This window comes from Tenrec ecaudatus, chromosome 10 (genome assembly GCF_050624435.1).
Source record: "Tenrec ecaudatus isolate mTenEca1 chromosome 10, mTenEca1.hap1, whole genome shotgun sequence".
NCBI lineage: Eukaryota > Metazoa > Chordata > Mammalia > Afrosoricida > Tenrecidae > Tenrec > Tenrec ecaudatus.
This window is the reverse complement of record NC_134539.1, coordinates 107,603,689-107,618,802: the sequence shown is the minus strand read 5'-3', so window position 1 is coordinate 107,618,802 and position 15,114 is coordinate 107,603,689. Positions and strand designations below refer to the sequence as shown.

The 15,114-nt window shown below is 43.1% G+C and overlaps 1 protein-coding gene across 2 annotated transcripts in view; it reads right to left on the bottom strand.

The window, feature by feature from the left end:
- The window catches only part of ZZEF1 (zinc finger ZZ-type and EF-hand domain containing 1), a 115,527-nt gene that overhangs the window by 55,717 nt on the left and 44,696 nt on the right, over positions 1 to 15,114 (bottom strand). Inside the window, exons 12-20 of one of the 2 annotated variants that reach the window (XM_075561167.1) lie at positions 13,734 to 13,845; positions 12,910 to 13,125; positions 11,650 to 11,750; positions 11,037 to 11,206; positions 10,320 to 10,453; positions 6,302 to 6,372; positions 5,273 to 5,387; positions 1,063 to 1,222; positions 39 to 160 (exon numbers count right to left, since the gene is read on the bottom strand). In XM_075561167.1, coding sequence (XP_075417282.1) covers positions 39 to 160; positions 1,063 to 1,222; positions 5,273 to 5,387; positions 6,302 to 6,372; positions 10,320 to 10,453; positions 11,037 to 11,206; positions 11,650 to 11,750; positions 12,910 to 13,125; positions 13,734 to 13,845 — 1,201 coding nt within the window. The remainder of the gene's footprint in view (positions 1 to 38; positions 161 to 1,062; positions 1,223 to 5,272; positions 5,388 to 6,301; positions 6,373 to 10,319; positions 10,454 to 11,036; positions 11,207 to 11,649; positions 11,751 to 12,909; positions 13,126 to 13,733; positions 13,846 to 15,114) is intronic. The other variant, XM_075561168.1, reaches the window with a different exon arrangement.

Here is a 15,114-nt window from a genome sequence, read left to right as displayed (position 1 = left end):
CTTCCCGCCCTTCACAAAGAACTTCCCCGGCCTCTTACCAGCTGACGGGATCCAACTGAAAACACCGAATTACATAACTTTTCTACTATAATTTTTCCGCTGTACTGTGACAAAAGGGACTCCAAAATCACTCTCATTTTTGCCAGGAACTGTTGTACATCTACCAAAACAGGAAGAGGAGGATTAATAGTCACTTTCTCAATTTGCATCACGGGCAAAACTGGAGAGAGAGCCACCACCAATGTGTGGAGGAGACTCCAGGCCCGCAGGGCTGTTCAGTGTCCCCAGTGCTTTCCTCGGGGAGACAGAAACAATGCAGACTTCAGCAGCTACAACGTTCAAAGTGACTGGTTTTTCTCTTGGTCCTTGCCACTTTTCCAAGAAGAGGGCCTATCACGTCGACGTCTAGGGTGTCCATTGGGCTTTTGACTGACTCAACAGGCTCTCCTCCCGGAGCTTTGCCATGGGCTTATGCAGTAGGTGTGTCAATCCAATGGGCTCGGCACTAGGTGACATGATTCTGTTGAGCATTTTTGTTACAGCTGTTGAGACAAGTGCGACGGAACGAATTTCCCATATATGATTTCTTTACCCGTCGGGTTTCCTATCATGTTCTGTGGGTTTCCATAAGATGAATCTACCGGTAAGTCTTTGTAGTAATCAGTCGGCACATATATTAAGACTATAAGTGCAAGAATTTTTTTCTTTTTGTGCATGAAATGATTAAAACAGGGATGGAAAAATCCTACTGAAGAGTGAGACACCATCCGAGTACTGCATGATTGTACAGGCAATATTTATGTTTCAAAATGACCTAACTCTATAAATGAAAGTACTCAGGGCAACCACATTCGGATAGGGTAAGAGGACATGACACATACTTCCCTTTACTGTTATTTTGTTTTTTAAGGGGAAAAAAGAAAAAAAATAACAATCCCTCAAACAGAATTGAGTTTAACAAAGAAAGCAAGCCATATGCGCCCTTGGAGTAAGTTACTAGAGAGAGCACCCACGAGTCAAACCCAAACACCCTTGATCCTCAGACTTGGTATTCACACTCACATTTTTCAAGAAGCTCCACGGCCATGTCTTTGGCCCCAGGGTCTGCGCTCCTCAGCTGGAGGTAGCACCAGGAGAACAAGCTACCCTGAACAGACCAGAACAGGGAGAAAAGCACGGAGCCGACTTCGCCTTGGGCAGCGTTGAGCATCAGCAGCTCACACTGCAAGGGAAGAGATAAACGATGTTCACAACAAGGTCATTTACAGGAGATAGCCCAGGGCATACTCTAAAAGTAGCCGAAACAGTAGTGGAAATGTGGAAAAGTCATGAAAGGGATTTCGACCAAGAACAATAGTTTTATGACAATCCCCCTCTTGCCTTGCAGCTTTTCAGAACTTAACAAATGGCTTTCACTTCAGCTGACACGTCCTTCTGTCCCTGCGAACCCTACCTACCCGCTGGTTACACTCTCATAGTTTCAGTCTCCTTCGCTCTCTGGTTCCTTCCGTTGCACCTCCTACCAGTCTCTCCTACTTCAAAAATAATTCCTCACCCCTCTGTGGCTCTCCAACCATTCTTTTTGTTTCCAGTTTTGTTGTTGTTGTTGGTGGTTTTTTTTTTAGAGGAATTAACTTTTATTCATAATCACTGCAGTAGGTCCCTATCCGCACTGCCTTGTATTGACCCCAAAGCGTAACTCAACTTTTCCTCCCAAGTAGAACGAATTAATAAATCATGGCACATTAGGCACCAGTGAAAAGCAACCAACTTCAGTATGCATGTCAGCACAGATGACTCTCAAAGTGCTGTGGGGTGGAAAGGCAAGTTACAGCCGATAGTCCGCCAGATGACTCCACTAAAGGTCACGATCAGACAAAATGGGCGTGCTGTGGAGGAAGAACCAGAAAGAAAGCAAGGAGATGATGGCTACACATTTCAGGCTGGTGGTTACCGCTGGTAAGTAAGGGGGAAGGGCTAGTTGAGGAGGAGAACCTCAAATGGACTGGTTATGTTCTAGTTCATCAAAGAATGGTTGACTCGCACGGGCGAAGGGAGACAGCAGACGGTATATGATATGAAAGGAATAATAATTTATAGTTTATCAGGGGTCCGCAAAGGTGGGAGGGCAGGAGAGGGAGGCGGATAGGGAAAAAGATGAGCTGATACCAAGGGCTCAAGCAGAAAGAAAATGTTTTGAAAACGATGAAGGCAACATTTGTACAAATGTGTTTGGTACAATTGATATATGGATTGGTAATAGGAGCTGTAAGAGCCCCCAGTAAAATGATTTATTAATTTTTAAAAAAATGGTTGTTTCTTTTAATTGTTTGTACACACACCTCTTTTGTCTGGCTATCTTACTGTAAAAAGCTGTCTGCACCTGTTCTTTTTGCCTTCTCCCCATGTCCCCCCTTTCTCCTTTTTCTGTTATCATTACCATTGACGCCATCAGTCACCTCCACACCCCTGACGTCATGGATCGCCTCTTTGTTAATGATTGCAAAATCTCACTGTCTATCACTGACTCATCACCACCACAAGTCCTACAAGAACCGTAAAATCAACATGCTCAGAGTCTAGCCGGTGTCATCCCTCTCTAAACATCTGTCCTTCCCACCCTGCCCTAGTCTCTGATTAAGCCATGTTCGTGGTCTCACAATGAGCACAGTATCACCATCTCTGAAAAGCATTTTCCATGGTCTACTCCCCACCCTCATCAGGTAGGATTAAGTACCCCGCTGCATCACCTCCGGACCCCTTGATGGCCCTTACTGAGTTATGTCATAGTTGCCCGATTACATGCTTGCTGCTTCTCAGGACTGTGCTCAGCAAACAAGGCTCTTTTCTCTAGCACAGGACCTAGCGCATAGCAGACATTCAGCAGATATATGGCAAATTGGAAAATAACAGACTCATTTAAAAATTCAAAATAGGCATTCTGACCATCTTTAGAAAACATTTAAATTATCCTCTTTTATATAACCATAAATATTTTTTAATTAAAGATAATACAAACTATTAAAAAAATAACTCCACTGTTTCAGCGAGTCCAAGGTCTGGAAGGTTAACAGAAAGCGACAACTTCTTTTGCGTCCAAATGAAAAGCTCATAGAAAACACTCTTGAACGAGTGCTACCTCCTTTCCCCACACACACCGTGCAGTAAGGCCAATACCATGGGGAGAGGACAAGGCTCAGCATCCAGCAGCCTGGGTCCCCGTCGAGCTCCAGTACATACCAACTCCTTACACAGGAAGTAGGGCTGTTGTCATTGCTGTTGTTGGGTGTTAGTCGGTTCTGACTCACAGTGAGGACAGGAACTGGGAACACAGGGAATCCAGCGCGGATGACCCCTTCAGGACCAGTGCTGAGAGTGGCGATACCGGGAGGGTGGAAGGAGGGTGGGGTGGAAAGGGGGAACCAATCACAAGGATCTACACATAACCCCCTCCCTGAAGGATGGACAGCAGAAAAGTGGATGAAGGGATACATCGGACAGTGTAAGATATGACAAAATAATAATAATTTCTAAATTATCAAGGGTTAATAAGGGAGGAGTCCGCGGGGAGGGAGGAGCTGATACCAAGGGCTCAAGTAGAAAGCAAATGTTTTGAGAATGATGAGGGCAACAAATGTACAAATGTACTTGACACATGGATGGATAGATGGATTATGAAGAGTTGTACGAGCCCCCAATAAAATGATTTTTAAAAAAGACCTCTTTATTGAAAAGCAGAGGTTATTTTGAGGATTAAGTGGGCCTAACCCAAGCTAAGTGTTTTATTTGTTCTTCACTAGGTCATTGAGTCAGAATCTATTTGATGGCACCTAGCAACAGCAAAAACATCTTTCCAAGCAAATGGAGGGAAAACCAGTCACAGCTCCATGACCCCAGGTAGCTGGGGATGAATGAAGTTGTGGTGCTAACCAGTAACTTGAAAACAGTAAGCCCAAACCAAACCCAACTCACTGCCACTGAGTCAAGTCCGGGTTTTTAAGGCTGTAAATATTTACCAGTGCACAGAGCCTCAACTTTCTACCCTGGAGCTACTGGTGAGTTTGAACCATCAACAGTATGGTTCAACAGTAAAACTCTAACAAAAGTAAGAGATTTACAGACAATCAGCTACAAGAGTCAAGACAAATCATCGCGTGAAGCCCAGGTAGTAAGCATCTCACGGGAGTCATTAGAATTATCCCACCATAAGCTTCACTCTACCTCCCTAGACTTTGTATTAATTCAAAGGGATAGATCTTGGTCTCCCTAGTCAGGGATTCTACCACTCAGCACCTCTTGAGGTAAATAGTAAAAATTCAGATTCTTAAGTCCTATCTCGAAAACTCCAAATTCAACCTTTTGCTATTGATTCATAGAGCAGAAGAGCCCCATAGGGTCTCAAAGGTTATAAATATTTACAGAAGCAGACTGCCACATCTTTGACCCCTGGAGAGGTTGGTAGGTTTGAACTCTGAACCTTTTGATTAGCAAGCGAGCACTTAACCAATGTGGCACCAGGAATTTATCCTATCCCTCCAAATAACTCACACTCACTGCTACCAAGTCCATTCTAACTCATACCGACCCTAGAGGACAGAGTAGAACTGCCCTTGTCCATTTCCAAGGCTGGCAACCTTTATCCACAGGCACCATTAAGTATGCTACAAGCAAAACGCTTCATTTGTCCTGGCAGAGCGGCTGTTGGGTTTGACTACAGTCTGATACATAATCCATTACGCTTCCAGGGCTCCTAGAAATCCGAAGTTGTCAAATATCCCAGATCATTCAACCCAGTTGATGCATCAAGTACATGTTTTTTGTTTTTCAAGGACAGCAAGAAATATTTTTTAAACCATTAGTACAGGGAAAAAGACACAATATTTTCATATTTAATGATCCTATGGTATTTATGTAATAACCTAAGAAATATATAACACAGATATACTCATATAATAACTACTGGGCTCAACAGCTGACAATATAAGGGGCCTGGGCAAAAATCCTCTCCACTGTTTCCAGAGGACGTCTTCACGAACATGTCCTTGCACTCATCACGTGCTGACAGCCAAGGGACAGGAGGGTGCTCCCTCCCTCATGTGCAGGGGCTGGCTGATTAGAAGCCAAGGCTGGATGGAAACCCTGCAGTCATGTGCAGTGGGCACTGTAACACAGCTACAGTTACCGAGACGCTGAGGAGTGCAGGGGAAGGCACACTGCTCGTCATGTACTCTACAGGGACTCGGCCAAGGAGCCCAAGGCAGCCGTCCATTACCTGGCGAGCAGCCGCAGCGAGGAGCGTGTTCATGACTGCCAGGACTTCGCTGATGTTCATGTCAGCCAGGCCACTCTTCTCAGGTAACAGCAGAAGGCCTCCGGGATCTTGATCGCTGTAAGGACACAAAGCAGCATGATATCTGCTTGCAGGCGCTTGTCACGCCTTCAACATAAAGGGTCTCAAAAGGAACCTAGATTACAGGATGAGGAGAGTACAGAGCTAGTATCCATGTGTCCGACACAAACAGACTCACAAACCCATAGAACAGATCCCAAGGGATAATAAATCTGATGAATAAACTAACTTGACCACCACTGTGAAATCTGTTTGCTCTCACGACACTCTCTCAGATGTCTCAAGGTGGCCAATCAAACAGTCCAGGTTAGCAAGCCTGGGTGCTGTTCAAATGTCCTCTACATGGAGCCTCGTTCTTTCATCTTCTCTGACACTTGATTCTGAGTGCATTTCTCCAGGACCCCACCCCCAGCCCCACGAGTTTGGCACCCAAGGCAGAGACGGTCTGACCTGCAGGCCATAGCCTGGCCATTAATCCCTTCCCTCTTTTAAAGAGTCCATCTCTCCAGATGTACAGCCGAGGATTCATCAGCTTCTTTGATAATCAAAGCTTGTCAAAATCTCCAAGTGTGTTCCTCACCTGCAGAGTCAGGTGTGATACACTCTAAACTACCTCTCCCCCATTCTGTGCTTCTGTAATTGGGGTTGCAAGTAGAGGAGCCCACACTAGCCTTAGCCTCAGTTTCTGGTTTTCAAAACCACTTAAAACCAGAGCTATTGAAAGATATCCGCAGGGTTCAGTTCCAGATCCTCTTAGAAGGACTGCAACTTGGATTGAGCTCTTGATGTGATAGGTATTTTTCCATGGTTTTCGTTACTCCTAGGCCTCCCGTTATCTTACTCCTCAAACTTGACTTTCTAGCCAAGCAGAGGCAACCCCAAGAGCACATGAAAGGATGTGGCATCGAAAGATCGGAAATATCTGACAACCGAGAAGGATAAAGAGCTTACCTGAAGTGGGTGCACAGTGAGCGGAAAGTAAGCTGCAGGGACGGCTTGTGCTCCTGCTCGGTGACATTCTTCTGGAAAACCGGCAAAAGTGCAATTTAGAAAATCTAGCCCTTGACAGTCCAGAGAGCTAGAGTAACATGAATGTCGTGAACCACTGTCCCCAAGTATGATGAAAACCAGGGTGAGCAGACAGTCTCACAGATAATTTAAGTCAAATGCATTAACTACTACAATGCAAAGCACTGTTGGGGATTCCCAGATTTAAGACTCAGGGCCTGGCCTGTCACAGGAGAGAAGATATAATCACAAGAACACAATTACCAAAAGAATGGACTGCTTAGCACATTGCTGTTCAAGTCATCAGCAGAAAGGAAAGCATAGCCCGTATCACAGCTGTCAGAAAGGATGGGCAAAGGGAAAATGACTGGGTTGCTATGCAATAAGACAACGATGTCATTCAAGAGGTCATATGTCTTCCTTCTACTTTTCCATGAAGAACACATACCAGCAAATAATAATTTAACTTGCTCCATTGCCTGGTAAATGCTTCCGACACATAAAAAGGATAGGGTGCTCCCAATGGACACTGACTGGGTCATACCAGATGCTGTGATCAAAGGCAATCACGCAAGCTCATGTGCAAACAGCTGCTGCATTCAGAAGTACAATCTAAGGTCCTATTCTTTCTGAAACCTTCCTCAGTCACTTAGCCTCAACGTGATTCTCCTCTCAGCACCGACTGCACACAGGGGATTTCTTCCTTATGGTAGATGTGCCCTGCAGTCCTCTGGCATCAGGAACCACGTTTAAAGCTTCTTTGGCTCACTCTATCACTACAGGTCTTTGTGTGTCCCAAAGAGTACTTAATACATTTGCTAATAGGTGGTTGCTAATCAATAAAAATGGCATTTTAAAAATCCTCTATCTAGTTACTTTCATCAAATTGTTATTACTAAGTTTACACAAGCAATAGAAAAGAACTTATAGGAATCTGTGAATAATTATTATTTTAGTCTTTCTGGAAAAATGTTTTAAGTCTTTTCTGTGCCTCATAGCACTGGGTAGGCCCACCAACACTACTGACATGAAGCCGTGGAAGCAGCCTCGCCTTACTCATGGATTTGTGAAAGGAGCGCTTCTACTGATTCCCTGTCAATATGCTACCTGTGGTAGGTTTCGGATTCATAGCACAGTCAGATGAAGGGAGTGCCTGTCTATTTCTAGTTAGCTATTGGTTTTGCCGCTTTAACCCATCATCACAGTTGAGTTTCATTCATATTTTTCCTGTATTTAGTAGTATGATTTTTCCTCTGATGTCATTTATTGAATTTTCTAATGTTAAACCATCTTTGAATTCCTAAAGTGAACCCAACTCAGAATTTTTTTTACATTTTAAAACTTTGTTTTATTTATTTTTTTCATGTAAGATAATCTTTCATTCAAATGTAAAAGTTCATTATAAGCCTTTTGTAGGGCTTGAGAATTTGTTTCTTTAAAACTAAGAATGGGGGAATGCAACAGAATGATCCATTTTTTCTTCAGAAACTTTCAAGGAAAAGATAATTGGATCATAAAAGATCCATTTAGCCAAACCCACTTATCTCACACAGTAATGGTTCCCACACCCACTCCATAATCTTTAACACACTTAACTAAGTGAAGATTTACAGTTCAGGCCATTTAACCATTTGAAAATACTTATTAGCGCACCAGCTTGCTTCCTACAATGCCAGACAAATCAAATCATGAAACAGCTTCCAAATGTATTCTTTTGAAAACAAGGGGATAGCTATTCATAGACTTTGTTTTATTTTTTGCCATTAAAATGTACCTGGCATGTACACTGGTACAGATAGGAACTGGAAATCCAGGGAATCCAGGGCAGATGATCCCCTCAGGACCAGCAGTGAGAGTGGCGATACAGGGAGGGTGGGGTAGAAAGGGGGAACAGATTACAGGATCTACATATAACCTCCTCCCTGGGGGATGGACAACAGAAACGTGGATGAAAGGAGAAATCAAACAATGTAACATATGACAAAATAATCATTTATAAATTATCAAGGGTTAATGAGGGAGGGGGGCAAATGAGGAGCTGATGCCAGGGTTTTAGGTGGAGAACATATGTTTTGAAAATGATGAGGGCAATGAATGTACAAATGTGCTTTGTATGTATGGATTGTGATGACTTGTATGTGTCCCTAATAAAATGATTTAAAAAACAAAAAATGCACCTAGCAGAACATGCACCAATTCAACCATTTCTACATCTACCATTAAATGTCACTGATTACATTCTTCAGTCTGTGCAACCATTCTAACCCCAATTTTCCAAGTTATCTCTTCCTCATTAATATAAATCACTGGCCCTAAGTTCTTGTCTGAGCTTTCTGGTTGCTGATGTCAATTTCATCCCATAGAGAAAGTTCTTTGGAGAGCACAATGCACAGGGCAAATAGTCTTTAGACAAGGTGAAGGTATTGTTTGGTTTAAGGCCTCCAGAGGGTAATTGTGGTCTAACGTTTAAGGTATAAAGATTATCTTGGAGCAACAAATTTGGGGGTATTATTCCTGTGTTAAATTTATTTACTGGTATTTCATTAGGATCTTCCAACTCTATGTATAAGGAAGAATGACCCTTATCGGATGACTCTCTCAGTGTACTAGGTTTCCCTATGTGTTATCATCAATGACCCTGGACTCGCTACAGTTCCTTTATCTAGATGTGTCTAACACCTATTCATTTTATTTATTTTGGAATTATTTACTTTATGTTGCATTATTCTTTTTAAGATTTATCTCACTGATTTTCATATAGAAATACATACTCGGGAATTTTTTGCATAGGATATCTTTTGCCTAGAATATCTTTGTGAGGTAGTCAGTTTATTGTGCCAACCTGGCCGATAAACACATGTGGGATTAGTTGAAGGGCGGAGAGATAAATGGCTCGGCAAGCCTTGCCTTTCTTGTCTCTTGCTCTTTAATCATCGGACTAGTGTGTGGCTGCCTTGCTTGTTCTGTGCCTCAATTTGCAAGCTACACTACCTGTGGGACACCTAACCTGTGGACTGTGTTGCTGTAATTTGAGGTTCCTTCAAGACCTGCTTCGCCACATCATTGGAATTTACATTTCTTGAGCTGGGCACTGTCAGACCCTGTCATCTGGCTGACTGTTGGTGACCTGCCTTGCTGTTTGCTGCCTGTGCCCGGATAGCCTGAATTGCTCTAAAGAGGACTACCCGGTGGCCCTCAAGACTTGAAGGACTGCCAGTGTCTCACAACTGTCTCACGGGAGTGAGTTGCACTGAACCATTGTACTGCTTTATAATTTAATTAACTGTTTATTTCTTATGTTATCTATTTACATAAATACATATATAAATTATTAGTGTTCTGGTTTTGTTTCACTAGAGAACCCTGTCTAACACACTTTGCATAGGATATTCTATTTGATGATATAATTCTTATGTATACTGAAAGCATTTTTCACCTGTTATACTAATGTCTGAGTAACAGGGAGAAGGGTCTAGGAGGGTAAGAAAAACACCTGGAGGATACAACTTGGTGGAATCATCTTTTCATATATAAATAAATGGATAAAATATGCCTGCAATTTATACCAAAGTAATACTAGGGGAGAGGTATATTATGGATGAAAGTAGATTAGCCTGAATTAATCACTACTGAAGCTGGGTGATGAGTACACCGGGGTAGAGGTATTTGTTTTTAAATTGTCTCAAAATGAAAACTCATAATGCAAAACAGAAAAGACAGTTGTAAGTAGTCATCAAGGAGACTGTGTTGGGGCACTGTAAGACAACAGGTTATCTCCACCTGAACACAGTGGCATGGCCGTAGTTTTCTGTGTGCCTGCACAAAGATGTGCACATAGTTCGTACAGGGTAACTATCTGGAGAATTAAAACTAACATGTCTTCAGGGAACACACAGACCAATAAAAATTCCAACCTAACAAGCCTTAGGAAGGGAATCCATACTTGTAAAAGAACAATTACCATCATGGTGAAGAGATGTTTCCGCCGGGTCTGACGATCAGGAAAGAAGATGGCAGCTCCATTGAGAAGAGTATTTCTGACTTCTTGCTTTAATACGTCCATGAGCACAGAGTCTCCATCAACCTTATCCACCACTGATAAAAATGAACGCTGGAATTACCAAGAATCGATTCCATCCATTCATTTATAACATGTATCTGCTATCACTAGTCTATAAACTCACCACTCTTCATTTGTAGTTAATATCAGGACAAAGGTATACTTCTGCATAGGCTAGGGAGTATAATAAAATGATCTGTTTGTTTACATTTAACTAAAGCAAAGACTGTATATACTGCTTTTTATTTGACGGTTTCTCTGTCCTTTTGAGATACCGCTTGGCAAAGTCTAACCAAGACCTTCAGATGGTTGGTTGCATATCTCTGAGCCTCAATCTATCATCATAGCTTCTCCTCTTCAATTGATCACTCTCATCCCGGGGTCTAAGGTGGGGCAGGCATCTCTCTCTCAATATAACGCAGCTGTGTAACAGAACGAGGAGGAAGAGAAGCTGATTGCTGAGGGAGTAAATCCTGAACTCCAACAGTGATCGAGAAGAGGATAAGAGCAAACACCAGCTTCCCTCAGAAGGGCTCGCTTTCCTGAGCACCTGTGCTCACAGCACCCCTCTTCTCGGCTACCTAGTGCTGGACCTCATCAAAGAGAAGCAAAGCCTACCATCACACAAGTGTGTGTAGAGCTCCTTGGCATCCTCCATCCGTTCAGGGCACTGTTTGGGAGGCTTTTCCTTCTCAGGGACAACCTGTGCGTCTCCCTGCAGCACTGAGAAGCAGCTCTGGAGCAGCTGCAGAAGCAGAGTTTGGGCATAGATGCATTCTTCTCTTGGGCTGCAGAAAAGATGGAGAACGTAAGAGAGCAAAATGCATGTTTCTTGTAACCTCCAAAGCCATGCAACTGGGCAATGGACTTGGTTTAAAAAAAATTTTTTTTTTAAAGCCAAGTGAGGAGGGCAAAGAATGGAGAGATCCCTCCCTGTACTAAGAGTCTAAAAACCCACCTTCAGTTCTCCATCGGTAAACTAGGGACACTGCTCTCAAACTTGTGACCCACAAGGTGAATCAGATGGGGAAAGTGTTTGTAAGAACACTATCTAAATAACCTACAGAAGTGTGAACTGTTAATTTCAATAATCACATTTTTCAAATTAAAACATAAACTGGCAGGAAGCCAAAAACAAAACAAAAACACCCTCTCCATTTAGGATAGCAAAAGCCAATAAATTTTGAGTTTAGTTTAAATTATTATGACCTTATAATAACCTTCCACTTACTTTTGCTTTAATTTATTATAAAAATTCCAGAAGATCTGCAAATCAAGGCCCGAAAAATCCAGGAAAGATTTGTACTTGAAGCCACCTTCCTTTTGCTGCACCTTAGAAACGAGCAAGATCAGAGAAAAGAAACAAAAACCATTTAGAGAAAAGCTGAAGCGCCTCATTCCACACGGATGAAATCGCCATATATCTGAGGTGTACCCTTCACGAGCAAATCTGTGAACTAATTTTGGTGTGAAACTTTCTAAAATATATGTGTGCCTGTGCATGTGTGTGTGTATGCACGTGTACGCATGTATGTACATCAACTCAACTCAGTTTGAGTGGATTCTGACTCACAGGGTCTGTAGCTCCTCATCGGATTAGGAAGTTTCACTTCTTTCAGAGAGACTGGTGGGTTTACACTGCTGACCTTGAGGTGAGCGGCCCAATGTGTAATCCATTACACCCCTGGGGCCCATGCACCCCTAACCATAAGTTTCTCCACTTCTGCTTAAACACAGAATCCTCAGCAAAAGTCCACCTTTCATTTTAATTCTTAGTATTTTGGGTGGCCTTTTACAGAGCATACAGTCAATCGTCTTGATGGTAATGACAGTTTAGGACTCTGCCTTGCCTGCAGGCTGACAGGCATCGATTCTGCTCTAAGTGCACCTGCTGTTTTCTGCAGTGGCGAGAGTGGATGACTAACAAAGGCCAACCAAACCAGAGCTAAACAGAGCAGCAGCCCGACTGTGCTTTTAGGTCAAATCAAGGTCAAGAGTTGACACTATTGTAGATCACGCGTGACGAGCTCCAGTTCTTCAGGTAAATCATGTTCTTCTCTGACATTGTTCACAAGGAAATTTACTACGTCAAAGAAAACTTTGGGTACGTTCAATAAAAAAACCCAAAACACAGAATTCACTGCAAAATCAGTAATGATTTCCCCAGGACTTATGGAAGGCACAAACCTCAGAGGTTTGCTGCCTATCCCCAGTCTACCACCAGTCACCACAGTAGGGATCTGTAAGTTCTACCTGCAGGCCTATTCCAGACTTCCTAACCAGGTTCATATGCCGCCTACTCCCTCCCCAACTGTTGCCATCAGGTGGCAACGCTTCACTAGCATTGCCCTTTTTATGTCACCGACACGAGGTCTGCCGTGTGTCCATTCACACTGCATGAATGGGCCCGGCTCACTGGTTGTGGTTCACTTCCCTTCAGTGTCACTGACTTTCCTAAATGAGTACGGTCTGCCGGCTGAGGAAACACTACCAGGTCATGGGCGAGCTGCTGGATGAACTGAAGGGTCTTGAGGAGGAGCGTGGCCCCACAGACACTCTCCTCAGAGTCCTTTCTGCAGTGAGCACAGACGGCACTTGGCTCTGCATCTGTCCTGGCAGGCCGCAGGTACCCACTGATGCTCAAGCCTTGCACTCCCAAGCGCTCCGCTGATTCCTGACGGGTACACAGGAACTTCACCATCAAATACTAGAGAGGATGAGAGAGGTTGAAAGAGAAGGACTCAGAATCCCTGGTTACTGAGCACAGTAACCGAAAGGTCTTCTGGGAAGGTTTTGAAACACGCACCAATAAAGCCCTCCTCCAAAATAAATAACTATATTTTAAAATGTTTTAAACAAACAAAAAAATTTTTTTTAACATTTTATCAGGAGCTCATACAACTCTTATCACAATCCATACATATACATACATCAACTCTATAAAGCACATCTGTACATTCTTTGCCCTCATCATTTTCAAAGCATTTGCTCTCCACTTAAGCCCTTGGCATCAGGTCCTCTTTTTTTTTCTCCCCTCCCTCTCCTCCCTCCCCGCTCCCCCCTCCCTCATGAGCCCTTGATAATTTATAAATTTTTATTTTGTCATATCTTGCCCTATCCGGCGGCTCCCTTCACCTCCTTCTCTGTTGTCCGTCCCCCAGGGAGGAGGTCACATGTAGATCCTTGTACTCGGTTCCCTCTTTCCAACCCACTCACCCTCTACTCTCCCAGTATCGCCACCTACCACCTACAACAAACAGAAAATAAATAGTAGAAATGCTGAAGGAAGTCAGGCTTTTGGAAGGACATGCTTACTTTAGCAATTCTGCACTGCTGCAGCTTGACATCTGCTTCGTCCCACTCTTCTTCCAGCTCAAACCAGCCGACTGGGTCATCTTCTCCAAGGTCTTCTGAGGAGCAGCCAATCCTGGAAACACAGGCTGATCACAAAACACTCCCTTATTTCTAAACTGCTCAAGGGCTAATGCACAAGGTGCTGCCTACGTGGCATTCTGGAATCAAAAGACAACGGCATTTCTCAATTCTGACTCATGGAGATCCGATAGGGCAGGGGAGAGCTGCCATGGTAGCTTTTCAAAACTGTAACTCTTTAAGGGGGGTGAGGGGGAGGGGATCATGGAATTTCTCCATGAACTTTTTGAAGTCTTCTTGAATATCGCCTGTGAATTAACAATCAAAGACGGGATGTGAAGCATAGAACTTTTGTTGAATATATGAGGCTTTTGGTAATAAATTCCTCTTATATCTCAGCTTCGTCATTTATAAAATGGAAATTATATCAGACCCAAATACAGCATGGGAATTCAGGGGCAACTTGACTTAACTAACAGAAGAATGAGGCATCATAGGAGAGCTGCTCATGGCGAGTGCCTCTGGAGGCTACAGACAACATGGCCAATTGGTCTCCATTTGTCTCCTTTGCCAGAGGTCAGAACTGGATAGTACTCAGCTATCACTACTGAACATTTTGGTCAAAGATTAAACACAAGAATCCTGATCAAAAGCAGATCTTATAGATTGAATTGTGCATCCGCCCCCACCCCACCCCCTGCCAAACATGTGTTATAAATCCCAACCTCTATGGCTGTAGCTATAATTCCATTTGGAATGGGTTATTTTGTTAAGATAATGAAGTAGGATCCATGTAGCGTGTGTTTTAAGTCAATCTCTACTGGGATATACAACTGATTACACAAGCCAGGTAGAAGTGGAGGTGGGGGAAGCAAGATGCGAATATTACCCCAGAGCAAAAATTCAGAGACAAGGACCCTCCCCCAGAGTAAAGAGTCTTTCCGGAGTTTGGGCTTCGAGCATTCTACGAGAAAAACATGTTTGCTATCCACTTGTGGTATTTCGCTAAAACAAAAATAGCCCCTAAAATCTTAAAACCAAACAATAGTTTAGCTAACCTTGTAGAAAATGCTGCCTGCTTTTAGCATTATGCTCTTTGACGAACAATCTATGCAGCTCCAGGAGCCCTGGTGGCACGTAGTCACACCCCGGGCTGCTACCACAAGCCTCCCAATTCCAACCAGCAGATGACAAAGCTGAGTTCTACCCTAACCTGACGGCAGTGCGATTGGAGTTGCTGTGGATCAGAGTCAAAAGATGAGCTGGGAAAAAAATAAAATAAAATAATTTTTAAAAATAATTAAAAAAATAAAAATTAAAAAGA